Source organism: Bombina bombina, chromosome 1, assembly GCF_027579735.1.
Source record: "Bombina bombina isolate aBomBom1 chromosome 1, aBomBom1.pri, whole genome shotgun sequence".
Taxonomy (NCBI): Eukaryota; Metazoa; Chordata; class Amphibia; order Anura; family Bombinatoridae; genus Bombina; species Bombina bombina.
In genome coordinates, this window is record NC_069499.1 from 1,186,929,448 (window position 1) to 1,186,948,272 (window position 18,825).

The 18,825-nt window shown below is 37.8% G+C and overlaps 1 protein-coding gene across 3 annotated transcripts in view; it reads left to right on the top strand.

Moving 5' to 3' along the window:
• The window catches only part of GJC1 (gap junction protein gamma 1), a 105,989-nt gene extending 88,297 nt beyond the window's left edge, over positions 1 to 17,692 (top strand). For 2 of the 3 annotated variants that reach the window (XM_053699950.1, XM_053699951.1), the window contains exon 4: positions 16,252 to 17,692. In XM_053699950.1, coding sequence (XP_053555925.1) covers positions 16,265 to 17,434 — 1,170 coding nt within the window. In that variant the 5' untranslated portion in view covers positions 16,252 to 16,264 and the 3' untranslated portion in view covers positions 17,435 to 17,692. The remainder of the gene's footprint in view (positions 1 to 16,251) is intronic. The other variant, XM_053699952.1, reaches the window with a different exon arrangement.
• The last annotated feature ends 1,133 nt before the right edge of the window (positions 17,693 to 18,825 follow it).

Genomic DNA, 18,825 nt, shown 5'->3' on the forward strand with positions numbered 1-18,825 from the left:
CAGGTCTTTCAATTTGAAGGCTTGGAGATTGAATGCCTAATTTTAAAACAAAGAGGCTTTTCAGATGCAGTAGTTGACACTTTAATTCAGTCCCGATAACCTGTTACAAGGAAAACCTATCAAAAGATTTGGGAAGTTTTTCTTTCTTGGTGTGGAAAAAAAAGGTGTCAGCTGGCATTCAATCAGAATTACTAAAATAAGAGCGTAGATAAGAGTTTATCTGCTGGCTCTTTAAAAGGTCAGATTTCAGTACTTTTTGTTTTATACCCAAAGAAAACTGCTAATCTTTCTGACATTCAGTGCTTTGTTCAAGCTTTAGTCAGAATATGAACAGTGTTTAAATCAGTTTCCTCCTTAGAACTATTAATTTGGTTCGAAGAGTTTTTGCAGGTCTTTCCTTTTGAGCCTAAATTGTGTGGAGATTCAGCTTCTGTCCTTGAGGGTATTGTTTCTATTAGTAATATCTTCTGCAAGAAGAATTTCTAAATTGTAGATATTTCTTGCCAGTGTCCTTATCTGGTTTTTCACCTAGAAAGGGCGCTTTTATGAACTAAGTTTGACTTTTTACCAAAGGTGGGGGTTTTTATACCATCAATCAGGAAATTGTAGTTTCTTATCTTTGTGATCATCTATGAAATTCTAAAGAAAGGTTACTACATAATTTACATGTAGTTAGAGCATTAATCCTACTTAATGGATTTTAGTCAATTCTTTCATTTGTTTTTTTCATTTCTCTGGTCCATAGAAAGGCCAGAAGGCCACATCCATTACTTTAGCTTCCTGGCTAAAATCTTGATTCACAAGGCTTACTTGGAGGCAGGATGGTCTCCCCCAAAACACTTCACAATGAGGCTTCTATTAGACAAATCTGCAAGGCAGCAATATGGCCATCCATTACATAACTTTATTAAATTCTATCACTTTTATGTGTTTGGTAGGAAAGTCCTCCAGGTAACAGTGAGTGGAAATTTGGTGCCTAACTTTAAAAAATGTAGACTCTCACCACCTTATGAAAGAAAACAAAATGTATCCTTACCTGATAAATTATTTTCTTATATGGTGGTGAGAGTCCATGAGACCTGCCCATTTTCCCTAGTAAAAGTGCGTATTTTTTTTAACAGTATTTCTAGTTTGCACTTCATTTTCCCTGCTTTTTTCTTTCCTTCTTTTCTACTTCTCCTTGCATAGTTATATGCTAATCAAGCATACCTTATAGGAGGCAGGAATTGAGTACTTTCTGAGTTTTGGGAATCTTTGCTTTCTCCTAGTGGCCAGGAGTTGAACACCAGGAGTAATGGCTCATGGACTCTCACAACCATGAAAGAGTCTGCGAGCCATTACTCCTGGGATAAAGCATATCCCATGTAAGCATAAATTTCGTTTTTTGCATCCAATTTAAAGTGTGTTATTTATCTGTGGCAAATCTTATTTGCTATTAACCAGCACATTCTTAAAATTTTGCAAATCAATCATATCCTACTCTGATCTAATCACCTAATACAATTTAATATAATCTGGAAAGACAGAGATGTTTTTTTTGAAATCTGTCATTCCTCTAGATCACTGGTTTTCAAACCTGTTCTCAGGCCTCCCTAACAGGGCAGATTCTGAGGATAACAGAACTGGAAAACAGGGGAATTGATCAGCTGATTAGTAAACATACGCCTAGATTACGAGTCTTGCATTAGGGTTAAAAAGCAGCATTGAGAGGTCCCAACGCTGCTTTTTAACGCCCGCTGGTATTACGAGTCTGGCAGGTACAGGTGTACCGCTCACTTTTTCTCCGCGACTCGAGCATACCGCAAATCCCCTTACATCAATTGTGTATCCTATCTTTTTAATGGGATTTTCCTAATGCTGGTATTACGAGTCTTGGAGAAAGTGAGCGGTACACCCTCTCCTATCAAGACTCCTAACGCATTTAAAAGTCAGTAGTTAAGAGTTTTATGGGCTAACGCCATAACATAAAGCTCTTAACTAAAGTGCTAAAAAGTACACTAACACCCATAAACTACCTATTAACCCCTTAACCGCCCCCCCCCCCGCACATCGCAAACACTTAACTAAAGTTTTTAACCCCTAATCTGCCGACCGGACATCGCCGCCACTTAAATAAATGTATTAACCCCTAAACCGCCGCACTCCCGCCTCGCAAACACTAGTTACATTTTATTAACCCCTAATCTGCCGTCCCTAACATCGCCGACACCTACCTACATTTATAAACCCCTAATCTGCCGCCCACAACGTCGCAGACACTATACTAAATTTATTAACCCCTGAACCTAACACCCCCCTAACTTAAATATAATTTAAATAAAACTAAATAAAATAACTACAATTAACTAAATTATTCCTATTTAAAACTAAATACTTACCAGTAAAATAAACCCTAAGCTAGCTACAATATAACTAATAGTTACATTGTAGCTAGCTTAGGATTTATTTTTATTTGACAGGCAAGTTTGTATTTATTTTAACTAGGTACAATAGTTATTAAATAGTTATGAATTATTTAATAGCTACCTAGTTAAAATAAATACAAATTTACCTGTAAAATAAAACCTAACCTAAGTTACAATTACACCTAACACTACACTATAATTAAATTAATTCCCTAAACTAACAACAATTAAATACAATTAAATTAAATAAACTAAATTACGAAAAAAAAAACATTAAATTACAGAAAATAAAAAAAAATTACAAGAATTTTAAACTAATTACACCTACTCTAATCCCCCTAATAAAATAAAAAGGCCCCCCAAAATAATAAAATTCCCTACCCTATACTAAATTACAAATAGCCCTTAAAAGGGCCTTTTGTGGGGCATTGCCCCAAAGTAATCAGCTCTTTTACCTGTAAAAAAAAATTCAATACCCCCCCAACATTAAAACCCACCACCCACACACCCAACCCTACTCTAAAACCCACCCAATCCCCCCTTAATAAAACCTAAAACTAACCCCTTGAAGATCACCCTACCTTGAGATGTCTTCACCCAGCCGGGCACAAGTGGTCCTCCAGAGGGGCAGAAGTCTTCATCCGATCCGGGCAGAAGAGGACATCCAGACGGGCAGAAGAGGACATCCAGACGGGAAGAAGTCTTCATCCAGCCGGCATCTTCTATCTTCATCCATCTGGAGTGGAGCGGGTCCATCTTGAAGCCAGCCGACGCGGAGCATTCTCTTCTTCCAACGACTCCCGACGAATGAAGATTCCTTTAAATGACGTCATCCAAGAGGGCATCCCTTGAATTCCAATTGGCTGATAGGATTCTATCAGCCAATCGGAATTAAGGTAGGAAAAATCCTATTGCAATCAGCCAATAGGATTGAGCTTGCATTCTATTGGCTGATTGGAACAGCCAATAGAATGCGAGCTCAATCCTATTGGCTGATTGGAACAGCCAATAGGATTGAAGTTCAATCCTATTGGCTGATTGCATCAGCCAATAGGATTTTTCCTACCTTAATTCCGATTGGCTGATAGAATACTATCAGCCAATCGGCATTCAAGGGATGCCATCTTGGATGACGTAATTTAAAGGAACCTTCATTCGTCGGGAGTCATCGATCCTTGAGTGATGTGACCTAATACTTTTGTCCACTATGAGTATAACCCATTTACTACAACTGTCCTTTCTTTCAACTAATTTTTTATCCAAGTGCTAGCATTTGGGTTGATTCCAATCTTGCAGAATGTGTTTATTGGCTGCTTTTTGGCTCCCAATACACAACAAAGTAAACACTAGACATGTTCAATTAGTTTCTTTAGTTTTTTTTGGCCCAAATTTCGGCCGATTCGGAGATTCGAATAAATCCGAATTTCCGAATCGGCACCATAACTAAAATCCATTCTTTATTCATATTCAGAATTTTTCCTTGTTCTGATCTAAACCGCAGTTCCCCCGACATAGTCGACCCTAACTAAATCACTAAATAAAGCTATTAACCCCTAAACTGCCATTCCCCAACATCGCTGACACTAACTAAACCTATTAACCCCTAAACCGCAGTTCCCCGACATCGCCAACACTAACTAAACTTATTAACCCCTAAACTGCAGTTGCCCGACATCGCCGACACTAACTAAACCTATTAACCCCTAAACCGCCATTCCCAAACATCACCAACACTAACTAAACCTATAAACCCCTAAACCACAGTTCCCCGACATCGCCAACACTAACTAAACCTATTAACCCCTAAACCTCCGTACACCCACATCGCCAAACACTAAGTAAAACACTAAATAAACCTATAAACCCCATAACCGCCGCCCCCCACATCGCCAACACTAACTAAACCTATTAACCCCTAAACCACCACCCCCACATTGCAACAACCTAAATTAAACTATATTAACCCCTAAACCTAACACCCCTTACTTTAACATAATTAAAATAGACCTAGATTAAAGTTACAATTATTAACTAACTACCTATTAAAAAATAAATACAAACTAACCTGTAAAATAAAAATAAAACCTAAGCTATCTACAATATAACTATTTACTAACTACCTAATTAAAACAAATACAAACTTACCTGTGAAATAAAAATAAAACCTAAGCTTAAACTAAAAAAACCTAACATTACTAAAAATAAAAAAGCTAACATTACTAAAAATGAAAAAAATCTAAGATTACTAAAAAAAACTAAAAATACAATTACAAAAAATAATAAAACTGCCATTACAAAAAATAACAAATGAAATTATCCAAAACAATAAAAATTATTTATTTTCTAATACCCTGTTTAAAAATAAAAAAACACCCCAAAATAAAAAAAACTGTAAACTATAATAAACTACCAAGGGCCCTTGAAAGGTTAACAGCTCTTTTGCTAAAAAAAAATTACAACAAACACCCCCTAACATTACAAACCCCCACCCCCCCAAACAAAAAAAAAACCTAACTAAAAAAATCCTAATCTACCCATTGCCCTGATAAGGACATTTGTATGGGCATTGCCCTTAAAAGGGAATTCAGCTCTTTTTTGTTCCATTAAAAAAAAAGCCTCTTCATGCGATCGACTGCCGCACACTGATGATTGAATGCAAGGTACCCCATTTACATTGGCTGAAAAATTCAAATGAGAGAGAGCTGCTTAAATCCTTATGGCTGATTTGAACAGCCAAGAGCTGCTTAAATCCTATTGGTTAATTTGATCCTCTGCTAGGATGAAGATAGAAGATGCCGGTCCAGCGATGGATACAGATGGAGCTGCCTGGATGAAGATCTTTCGCCGGTCTTTAGCAACTGTGAGTACCGATTTACGGGTTAGTGTTAGGTATCTTTTTTGTTTTTTTGGGGTGTTTTTTTTTTTTTCCGATGAGGGCTTTTTTTTCAATGAGCCGAAAAAGAGCTGAATGCCCTTTTAAGGGCAGTGAAAGAGCTGAATGCCCTTTTAAGGGCAGTGAAAGAGCTGAATGCCCTTTTAAGGGCAATGCCCATACAAATGTCCTTATCAGGGCAATGGGTAGATTAGGATTTTTTATTAGAATAGGAATCATTTTTATTGTTTTGGATAATTTCGTTTGTTATTTTTTGTAATTGTATTTTTAATTTTTTAGTAATCTTAGGTTTTTTATTTTTAGTAATGATAGGTTTTTTATTTTAAGTAATGTTAGGTTTTATTAGTGTGAGCTTAGGTTTTATTTTTATTTCACAGTTAAGTTTGTATTAATTTTTAAATAGGTAGTTAGTTAATAATTGTAACTTTTACTTTTAGGGGTTAATATAGTTTAATTTAGGTTGTTGTGATGTGGGGGTGGCAGTTTAGGTGTTAATAGGTTTAGTTAGTGTTGGCGATCTGGGGGGCGGCGGTTTAGGGGTTAATAGGTATATTTAGTGTTTTAGTTAGTGTTGGCGATGTGGGTGTACAGCGGTTTAGGGGTTAATAGGTTTAGTTAGTGTTGGCGATGTCGGGGAACATCGGTTTAGGGGTTAATAGGTTTAGTTAGTGTCGGCGATGTCGGGGAACAGCGGTTTAGGGGTTAATAGGTTTAGTTAGTGTTGGCGATGTCGGGAACCACGGTTTAGGGCTTAATAGGTTTAGTTAGTGTTGGCGATGTTTGGGAATGGCGGTTAAGGGGTTAATAGGTTTATTTAGTGTTGGCGATGTGGGAGGGGGCGGCGGTTTAGGGGTTAATAGCTTTATTTAGTGTAGGCGATGTGGGTGGCGGCGGCAGGCGGTTTTAAATAATTTTGTTTCGTAATCGGCAGCATATTAATTATGTTTAGTTAAATAGTTTTTTCAGATCCTTTCATTTTTTTGGATCTATTCTTTATTCATATGCATTATTCTATTCTAAACTTTAGAATAGAATAATGAATATGAATAAAGAATGGAACCGAAATAACGAACAGATAGAAAGGAACGATTAATTTAACATAACTAATTTGCTAAAACAATTTTTTTTTAAACTTAACTAAACTAATTTGCCGAAACTAAATGATTTATTTAACTAATGAAAATGAAACGAAACAAAATTTTTAGTGTTGCATATGTCTAGTAAACACAATCTGAACAATAACATAATTTTATTTCAAAATTCACCAATACGATGCCCGGACAACATTGACTTAGCTGATCACAATCCACCTAGCCACAAGTAATTGACTAAATAGCAACAACAAAATAGGCTTATCAAATTCAACAGTCAAAAGCACTTGACAAAGCACATAACTGACCTTTCCGCTGTGTTTGTGAGCATTATAAGACAATTTGGAATAATTATATGATCTTGCAATGTGCAAGACACTCTGCAATGGCCACTGATGCGATTTTAGATGTATTGATGATACATTGATATAGATTCATTAAACCTATATTCATCACTATTTTATAGTCCATTAGTAGATATCATGCTCTCATTTTTGTGATTGTAAGTTACATATGTTCAATTTAGGATTGGATTTATATCTGCAATTGTGTCTTCGTGACCAAGATTTAACTGTTTACATGTCGTCTTATTTATTGGCAACCAAGATTGTTTTCACAGGTGTTTAGAGTAAACAGAATTTCCAAAAAAACATATTTACATTATCTAGAACTTCGTGTTGTTATATTCTTACAGTAATAGATATTTTTCATAGAAAAACATTCACCTAGATTACGAGTTTTGCAGTAACAGGGGTGAGGTGCTAACGCTCAGTTTTTTCTCACCGCTCACTTAAAACAACGCTGGTAGCAAAATTTAGCTCCACATCTCACCTCAATACCAGCGCTGCTTAAGTCAGCGGTGAGCTGGCTAAACGTGCTTGTGCACGATTTCCCCATAGAAATCAATGGGGCTGAGTCGGCTGAAAAAAAACCTAACACCTGCAAAAAAGCAGCGTTCAGCTCCTAACGCAGCCCCATTGATTCCTATGGGGAAATAAAAGTTATGTCTACACCTAACACCCTAACATGAACCCCGAGTCTAAACACCCCTAAGCTTACATTTATTAACCCCTAATCTGCCACCCCCGACATCGCCGACACCTACATTATATTAGTAACCCCTAATCTGTCGCTCCGGACACCGCCGCCACCTACATTATACTTATTAACCCCTAATCTGCTGCCCCCAACATCGCCGACACCTACTTTTTATTTATTAACCCCTAATCTGCCGCCCCCAATGTCGCCTCCACCTAACTACACTTATTAACCCCTAATCTGCCACCGCCAACGTCGCCGCCGCTATAATAAACATATTAACCCCTAAACCTAAGTCTAACCCTAACCCTAACACCGAACAAATATAATTTAAAATAATCTAAATAAAATAACTACAAATAACTAAATTATTCCTATTTAAAACTAAATACTTACCTATAAAATAAACCCTAAGATAGCTACAATATAACTAATAGTTACATTGTAGCTATTTTAGGATTTATTTTTATTTTACAGGCAACGTTATATTTATTTAAACTAGGTAGAATAGTTATTAAATAGTTATTAACTATTTAATAACTACCTAGCTAAAATAAATACAAATATACCTGTAAAATAAAACCTAACCTAAGTTACAATTACATCTAACACTACACTATAATTAAATTAATTACATAAACTAAGTACAATTAATTACAATTAAATTAAATAAACTAAAGTGCGAAAAAAAACCCCCACTAAATTACAGAAAAAAATAAAATAATTACAAGAATTTTAAACTTATTACACCTAATCTAATCCCCCTAATAAAATAAAAAAGCCCCCCAAAATAATAAAAATCTCTACCATATACTAAATTACAAATAGCCCTTAAAAAGGCTTTTTGCGGGGCATTGCCCCAAAGTAATCAGCTCTTTTACCTGTAAAAAAAAATACAATACCCCCCCCCAACATTACAACCCACCACCCACACACCCAACCCTACTCTAAAACCCACCCAATCCCCCCCCTTAATAAAACCTAACACTAACCCCTTGAAGATCAGCCTACCTTGAGACGTCTTCACCCAGCCGGGCACAAGTGGCCCTCCAGAGGGACAGAAGTCTTCATCCGATCCGGGCAGAAGAGGACCTCCAGACGGGCAGAAGTCTTCATCCAGGCGGTATCCTCTATCTTCATCCATCCGGAGCGGAGCGGGTCCATCTTTAAGCCAACCGACGCAGAGCATCCATCCAGACCGACGACTACCCGACGAATGACGGTTCCTTTAAATGAGGTCATCCAAGATGGCGTCCCTTGAATTCAGATTGGCTGATAGGATTCTATCAGCCAATCGGAATTAAGGTAGGAAAAATCCTATTGGCTGATGCAATCAGCCAATAGGATTGAGCTTGCATTCTATTGGCTGTTCCAATCAGCCAATAGAATGCAAGCTCAATCCTATTGGCTAATTGCATCAGCCAATATGATTTTTCCTACCTTAATTCCGATTGGCTGATAGAATCCTATCAGCCAATCGGAATTCAAGGGACGCCATCTTGGATGACGTTATTTAAAGGAACCGCCATTCGTCGGGTAGTCGTCGGTCTGGATGGATGCTCCGCGTCGGCTGGCTTCAAGATGGACCCGCTCCGCTCCGGATGGATGAAGATAGAAGATGCCCCCTGGATGAAGACTTCTGCCCGTCTGGAGGTCCTCTTCTGCCCGGATCGGATGAAGACTTCTGCTCCTCTGGAGGACCACTTGTTCCTGGCTGGGTGAAGACGTCTCAAGGTAGGCTGATCTTCAAGGGGTTAGTGTTAGGTTTTATTAAGGGGGGATTGGGTGGGTTTTAGAGTAGGGTTGGGTGTGTGGGTGGTGGGTTGTAATGTTGGGGGGGGTGTTGTATTTTTTTTTACAGGTAAAAGAGCTGATTACTTTGGGGCAATGCCCCGCAAAAAGTCCTTTTAAGGGCTATTTGTAATTTAGTATAGGGTAGGGATTTTTATTATTTTGTTTTTTTTTTAATTTTATTAGGTGGATTAGATTAGGTGTAATTAGTTTAAAATTCTTGTAATTATTTTATTTTTTCTGTAATTTAGTGGGGGGGGTTCGTACTTTAGTTTATTTAATTTAATTGTAATTAATTGTAGTTAGTTTAGGTAATTAATTTAATTATAGTGTAGTGTTAGGTGTAATTGTAACTTAGGTTAGGTTTTATTTTACAGGTATATTTGTATTTATTTTAGCTAGGTAGTTATTAAATATTTAATAACTATTTAATAACTATTCTACCTAGTTAAAAAATACAAAGTTGCCTGTAAAATAAAAATAAACCCTAAGCTAGCTACAATGTAACTATTAGTTATATTGTAGCTAGCTTAGGGTTTATTTTATAGGTAAGTATTTTGTTTTAAATAGGAATAATTTAGTTAATTGTAGTAATTTTATTTTGTTTTATTTATATTATATTTAAGTTAGGGGGGTGTTAGGGTTAGACTTAGATTTAGGGGTTAATTCATTTAATATAGTGGCAGCGACGTTGGGGGCGGCAGATTAGGGGTTAATAAATGTAGGTAGGTGGCGGCAATGTTAGGGATGGCAGATTGGGGTTAATAATATTTAACTATTGTTTGCAAGGCAGGAGTGCGGCGGTTTAGGGGTTAATATATTTATTTAAGTGGTGGTGATGTCCGGTCGGCAGATTAGGGGTTAAAATTTTTATTTAAGTGTTTGCGATGGGGGGGGGGCTTGGTTTAGGGGTTAATAGGTAGTTTATGGGTGTTAGTGTACTTTTTAGCACTTTAGTTAAGAGTTTTATGTTACAGCGTTAGCCCATAAAACTCTTAACTACTGACTTTTAAATGCGGTAGGAGTCTTGACAGGAGAGGGTGTACCACTCACTTTCTCCAAGACTCGTAATACCAGCGTTAGGAAAATCCCATAGAAAAGATAGGATACACAATTGACGTAAGGGGATTTGCGGTATGCTCGAGTCGCGGACAAAAAGTGAGCGGTACACCTGTACCTGCCAGACTCGTAATACCAATAATTAATTCATTAAAAAGCAGCGTTGGGACCTCTCAACGCTGATTTATAAGGCTAATGCAAGACTCGTAATCTAGGCAATTGTTCTTACAGCGAGATTTGGACCTTTTGCCTATTTTTTAACATCTACACTTTGCTTATTAATTGTTAAAATGCTGTTATAGAAGATGAGGTAAATTGAGGCCACTTTCATCTTATGGAAATCGATTTCCTGCACTGTTTTTGTTGATTTTAGATGAAATTAAAAAAAGCAAATTGATTTTTTAAATTAAATAAATTAAAAAGAATAATATAAAAATATTAAAAGGTAAAAAAAATAAAGCAAACGTATATCCATCATGCCAATATACAAATGACATTCAGATTGCTTAACACTTATAAGTAACACCACTCTATACAACTGAAAAACACACACATGGATTCAATTAACGCCATTACACCATTTCAGTTTTCGATGATCAGCAGCCATGATTAGCGATCAAAACCTTGCCTGTTTTTGATTGAGATCATTTTGAAAATACATTAATGACCAATCAATTTGTTTTATTATATTGAATGAGAATATCAAAAAGATTGGAATTAACCCCATTATCAGCTACTCCTATTCCCTCAAATTTATATTAGAAAACCATGTCTAAAAAACAATGCTGATTATGATCTTGTTTTTATGAATCCACTCTTAAATAGATTCTCTCATAGTCTTAGTAGCTTCCCCACCACTACTCACTGATTTACTGATTTACAGCTTCCTAAATGAGCTATGGTTCTCTTTTTAAATATGGATACCACATCAGCTTTCTGACAGTCTTTTACCCAGGGCTGTTTCTAGAGAATCTGGCTCCCAGGGCAAAATTCCAAAATGAGCCCCCCTCACAGATTCTAAAGTCCCCCTCCTCCTAGACCTTGCATGTCACTCTGTCATTTAGAGGTCCGTTTCAAAGCAGCAGTGCACTACTGGGACCTAGTTGAACACATCTGGTGAGCGAATGACAAGAGACAAATGGGTGTTACGGCCAACCACCAGTTAGCTCCTAGTAGTGCATTGCTGCTGCTAAGGATATGTACATATGCTTTTCAACAATGGATACCAAGAACAAGAATAATAGAATTGTCCTAAAATTCTATGGTGTATCCTGAATTATATTTGGATGTATCCTGAATTATGAAAGTTTAATTTTGACTTTCCTATCACTTTAAATATGTCCTTTATATACTACAATGTTTTTTTCCAAATATATTGATATTATCTAAAAATATCTTTATATCTTTTACTAATTGCCATTATATTTATACTTTTCTTATAGCTATGCATATTTATTTGTTTAACGCTTATCAATCCCTTTAATTTATTATCCAAAATGTATCTACAAAACTTCCAATAGACTTTAAAGTTGAGCTTTGCAAAAAAGTCATCAGGTAAGATTTTCTAAAGGATTGCAATATGTCACTGGGTGTATTTGTAACATATTTAGGGGTCTATTACAATTTTTTTTTTACAAAATTCCCTATTAAAGAGATTTTTGCACATAAATAATTTGATAAAGAACTGTAATAGCTGTTTATTTTTCAAATATACTATACACACAGGCAGTAATAGACAGAGACATGCACACACAGACAGTAATAGACAGAGACATGCACACACAGACAGTAATAGACTGAGACATGCACTCACAGACAGTAATAGACAGAGACATGCACTCACAGACAGTAATAGACAGAGACATGCACACAAAGGCAGTAATAGACAGAGACGTGCACACACAGGCAGAAATAGACAGAGACGTGCCCACAAAGGCAGTAATAGACAGAGACGTGCACACACAGTCAGTAACAGACAGAGACATGCACTCACAGGCAGTAATAGATAGAGACATGCATTCACAGACAGTAATAGACAGAGACATGCACTCACAGTCAGTAATAGACAGAGATATGCACTCACAGACAGTAATAGACAGAGACATGCACTCACAGACAGTAATAGACAGACATTCACACACAGGCAGTAATAGGCAGTGACAGACAGAGACATGCACTCAAAGGCAGTGATAGACAGAGGCATGCACACACGGGCAATAATAGGCAGATACATGCCCACACAGGTTGTATTAGACAGAGACATGCACACACAGGCAGTAATAGACAGAGACATGCACACACAGGCAGTAATAGACAGAGACATGCACACACAGGCAGGACTAGGCAGATACATGCGCACACACAGGCAGTAATAGACAGAGACATGCACAAACAGGCAGTAATAAACAGAGACATGCACACACAGGCAGGAATACTTTGATACATGCACACACAGGCAGTAATAAACAGAGACATGCACACACAGGCAGGAATAGGCAGATACATGCACACACACAGGCATTAATAGACAGAGACATGCACACACAGGCAATAATAGGCAGATACATGCACACAGGTTGTTTTAGACAGAGACATGCACACACAGGCAGTAATAGACAGAGACATGCACTCAAAGGCAGTGATAGACAGAGACATGCACACACAGGCAATAATAGGCAGATACATGCGCACACAGGTTGTATTAGACAGAGACATGCACACACAGGCAGTAATAGACAGAGACATGCACACACAGGCAGGAATAGGCAGATACATGCACACACACAGGTAGTAATAGACAGAGACATGCACACACAGGCAGTAATAGACAGAGACATGCACACACAGGCAGGAATACTTTGATACATGCACACACAGGCAGTAATAGACAGACACATGCACACACAGGCAGGAATACTCAGATAAATGCACACACAGGCAGTAATAGACAGAGACATGCACACACAGGCAGTAATAGACAGAAACATGCACACACAGGCAGGAATACTCAGATACATGCACACATAGGCAGTAATAGACAGAGACATGCACACACAGGCAGGGATAGGCAGATATATGCACGCACACACACAGGCAGTAATAGACAGAGACATGCACACACAGGCAGGAATAGGCAGATACATGCACACACACAGGTAGTAATAGACAGAGACATGCACACACAGGCAGTAATAGACAGAGACATGCACACACAGGCAGGAATACTTTGATACATGCACACACAGGCAGTAATAGACAGACACATGCACACACAGGCAGGAATACTCAGATAAATGCACACACAGGCAGTAATAGACAGAGACATGCACACACAGGCAGTAATAGACAGAAACATGCACACACAGGCAGGAATACTCAGATACATGCACACATAGGCAGTAATAGACAGAGACATGCACACACAGGCAGGGATAGGCAGATATATGCACGCACACACACAGGCAGTAATAGACAGAGACATGCACACACAGGCAGGAATAGGCAGATACATGCACACACACAGGTAGTAATAGACAGAGACATGCACACACAGGCAGTAATAGACAGAGACATGCACACACAGGCAGGAATACTTTGATACATGCACACACAGGCAGTAATAGACAGACACATGCACACACAGGCAGGAATACTCAGATAAATGCACACACAGGCAGTAATAGACAGAGACATGCACACACAGGCAGTAATAGACAGAAACATGCACACACAGGCAGGAATACTCAGATACATGCACACATAGGCAGTAATAGACAGAGACATGCACACACAGGCAGGGATAGGCAGATATATGCACGCACACACACAGGCAGTAATAGACAGAGACATGCACACACAGGCAGTAATAGACAGAGACATGCACACACAGGCAGGAATACTCAGATACGTGCACACACAGGCAGTAATAGACAGAGACATGCACACACAGGCAGTAATAGACAGAGACATGCACACACACAGGCAGTAATAGTCAGAGACATGCACACACAGGCAGGAATACTTTGATACATGCACACACAGGCAGTAATAAACAGAGACATGCACACACAGGCAGGAATAGGCAGATACATACACACACACAGGCAGTAATAGACAGAGACATGCACACACAGACAGGAATAGGCAGATACATGTACACACAGGCAGTAATAGACAGAGACATGCACACACGGGCAGGAATACTTTGTCTATTACTGCCTGTGTGTGCATGTTTCTGTCTATTACTGCCTGTGTGTGCATGTATCAGAGACATGCACACACAGGCAGCAATACTCAGATACATGCACACACAGGCAGTAATAGACAGAAACATGCACACACAGGCAGTAATAGACAAAGACATTCACGCACAGGCAGGAATACTCAGATACATGCACACACAAGCAGTAATAGCGGAGACATGAACACGCAGGCAGGAATAGGCGATACATGCACACACACAGGCAGTAATAGACAGAGACATGCACACACAGACAGTAATAGGCATACACACACTCTCAGGCAGTAATAGCAGTTTGTGAAAACTTGCCATTGTCATTATGGAGTAAATGACACATACACACACCCATCACTATTAAGCATTTGTAAACAATAAGTAAATAAATAAAAAAAAATAAAAAAAGGCATAATTCAACAGTCCTTAACAGAAAACCTGTTCCTTAGTATGTGGAAACCCAATTTTTATAAAGCATCTTTTTTAATTAGCTCAGTAAAACGAAACAATATGTACATTTTATTATGTAAAGACCATGAATAATTTGTCATATGCATAAAGCACCACCTCTTTAGTGACACAGATCAGTGAGATAGGAGACTGCTTTCCTCAGGGTGATTCCTCTCCTTTTTACTTTCAGTTTTAGCTCTAAGTAGTTATCTGGTCTTAACACGCCCCCTTTGTGATCTTGTTGCTACATTAGTATGATTGACATCCAATGCAGCCAATTAACATAACAGCTTTCTTTCAAACATATATATATATATATATATATATATATATATATATATATATATATATATATATATATATATATACACTGTATATATATGTTATGTATATGCTTGTGATCTGTGTATTTTAACCTTTTCTATACCAGTAGTTTATATAGCAAGCAAGCCAGCTCTGCCACTTTAACACAATTTGAAAAAAAAAAAAATTTTTTTAAAGTGCTCCCCACTGCTCTCAATTGCGCCCCGGGCCACTGTCCGGTCTGCCCACCCCTAGAAACGGCTCTGCTTTTACTATGCTTCAGTTAAATTTGAGTATAGATTTGTCTGCTACAGAGCTACATTCCCTTAGACCCTTGGGTGTATTCCATCTTGACTTTAATATACATTTGATATTATCTTGTTTCTCTAACTAAATCAGTCAACCAAGGTATTTATAAGTTTTCAGAAGTTCTATTGTGCTGTTGTGTCTAAAATCATTTTTTATTTTAGTCAATCTGGTTTTCCTTTTTGCATGCTTTGCTATATTTCTTACATACTTCAAAAAGATGAATTAGTACCATACATTTGTTTCCACAAGCCATTACTCCTGGGTTTTTACTCCTGGCCACTAGGAGGAGGCAAAGATACCGAACATTCCACAAGCTTTTAATCCATCTCACCTTATATACCAATCTTAATTTTTGCCTCACATAGGAGGAATGTGAAAAAATTGAGGTGGTCCAGATTCTTCTTTTTAAAGGGATTCTTAGACCTATGTAAGACCAATTTTTCCCTTCACAGTGCCAGTAATAGAAGATAGGGGAGCATGAAGTACTGGGTAGTGACAAAATGTGATAGGAAAAAAGGAAACAGACAGTGCTACGTCTGTTTTGGAACATGTACAAACCTGCTATGTGTGTATTGTTTCCTAACTGCTGACTTATTAATTAATTTATTTATTTATTTCTTGTTCAGAATATCTTATGCTCCTTTCTATTTTCATAGAACTTTTTTTTGTATTTTCTAGGAAAGCTGGCAACATGAGTTGGAGTTTTTTGACACGGCTTTTAGAGGAAATCCACCACCACTCAACTTTTGTTGGCAAGGTCTGGTTGACTGTTCTTATTGTCTTCCGTATTGTATTGACCGTTGTGGGTGGAGAGTCCATTTACTATGATGAGCAAGCAAAGTTTGTGTGCAACACAGAACAGCCAGGCTGTGAAAATGTATGCTATGATGCATTTGCCCCCCTTTCCCATGTACGCTTCTGGGTTTTCCAAATTATTTTGGTGACCACACCATCACTTTTGTACTTGGGTTATGCTGTTCATAAAATTGCCAGAATGGAGGAAAACAATGAATATGATAAGAAGACAAAACAAAGACCATTTCCAATACGTTGGAAGCAGCATCGTAGTCTAGAGGAAGTAGAGGGTGATAATGAAGAAGACCCTATGATGTACCCAGAAATTGAGCTAGAAAGTGGAAGGAGACAACAAGAATTTCGTAGCAAATCTAAACACGATGGGCGTAGGAGAATCCAAGCTGATGGGTTGTTGAGAATCTACGTTCTGCAGTTACTTGTTAGAACACTTTTTGAAGTTGGTTTTCTAGCTGGGCAGTTTTTCTTGTATGGATTTGAAGTTATTCCAAAATATGAGTGCAGTACAGTGCCTTGTCCTCACAAAATAGACTGCTTTGTATCTCGTCCCACTGAAAAAACAATTTTTCTGTTGATCATGTATGGAGTCAGCTGCCTTTGCCTATTTCTGAACATGTGGGAGATGCTCCACCTAGGTTTTGGAACCATACGTGATGCAATTAATACAAAAAGAAAAGAAGTAGATGATTCCTCCACATATAACTACCCTTTCACGTGGAACACCCCATCAGCTCCTCCTGGCTACAACATTGCAGTGAAACCAGACCAGATAGAATACACAGAACTTACAAATGCCAAAATGGCATACAAGCAGAATCGGGCTAACATTGCTCAGGAGCAGCAATATGGGAGTAGTGAGGACAACATTCCTACCAGCCTTGAACTCCTGCAACGTGAAATACGAATTGCTCAAGATAGGCTGGAGGTGGCCATACAGACCTATAACAGTCAAAACAATATAGTCAGAGACAAAAAAGTCAAGAAAGGTTCCAAGCAAAGCAGTGTCAGTAGCAGATCCATAGACGGAAAAACCTCAGTTTGGATTTAATCCACGAACAAGGTTTATGATTGCTTGTCTCTAGCAGGAATAGTCACCTGAGGAGTAACTTACATGTGAATACATAATGATGATTCTTTTAACTTTTGAGACACAGCTGATGTTGGTTGGAGTTCTGAAATGGAACAGTCTGTATCTAATTCTCTAAAGATGACCTGTATTATCTCAAACATATTTTCCATATACAGTAACTGAGCATAGACAGTATTATGCCAGTATTGATTGTTAAATACATGTTTTTTTACAATGTTTTCATGTCAGTTTTTTTATATGCAGACTTAATTACCAGTAGGTTGATGGATTTATCAGTTTGGTTAAACTCGCCAGTTGTCCATGTGTGGCTTATTCTCTTTATTTAAATAACAGCCTTAATTATTTTGTCTCATATGGCAATTTTATCATTATAAGTGCCTTTCTGCGTTGTTGTTTTCTTATGCATAATTAACAAGTAATACTAACTAGTTATACACTACTGGCCTTTTGCTCAATTTAAGATTTTCTGACAGGATTGAGTTGATGGAAAACAGAATTTCCAGTTTCGGTTCCGATTCATAAAATATAATTGTCAAGTCCTTACAAAATATAGACATATATGTGTTTGTTTTAACCCCTTAAGGACCAGCGACGTACCCTGTATGTCACTGGCCTTTTTTTGGGACTTGATTGTTTTATAGCGCGGTCTTGCCACCAGCGTTGAGACTGCTCTATTCCACAAAGCCTGCTGGAGGGAGTGCATTAATAGCGTGTTCTTGCTAGACTTGTGCTGTTATGTCCTGAAAAAACCCTTAATGACCAGTGACATACAGGGTACATTGTGGTCATTAAGGGGTTAAATTCAGCATTTTCTTGACATACATCCTCATTCTTGCCACTGTGGGATTATTTATCGGCGTATTTTTATATAACCATTTTCAAAGCTAGAAGATGTCTTGCGCTTTTATGTCCTAATCTAAAGACCGGTTCATTTTCCAAAAAGTAAATTAATTTTCTAAAAAGTAAATTTATTCTAGGGGGTATAGAATTTTGTCATGCAACACCCATAGGTTGAAGTTTATGCTCACTACTTATAAAAGCAAAATAAACAAACAAAAAAGCTGTCACTTAACCCCTGCAGATTAGAAAGCAGTAATTTTGTTGAAGAAACAGCAGTGATCTAACCCCTTCATTGTCCATAGTAATTGCATCAATTTAACCATTTGATTGCCCCTTACCTTTTTCTGATCTAGTGTGCACTCATCAGCACATGGTACATAGTTGACAACGTTTGAAAATCATTTTCAGGGACATTTTACAGCAGAGCCATGCCCATTTATGGTTTGCATATCTCCTCCCACTACACTCCACCCCAAATTAAGCACATAAAATACCGCTAAATAGTATAC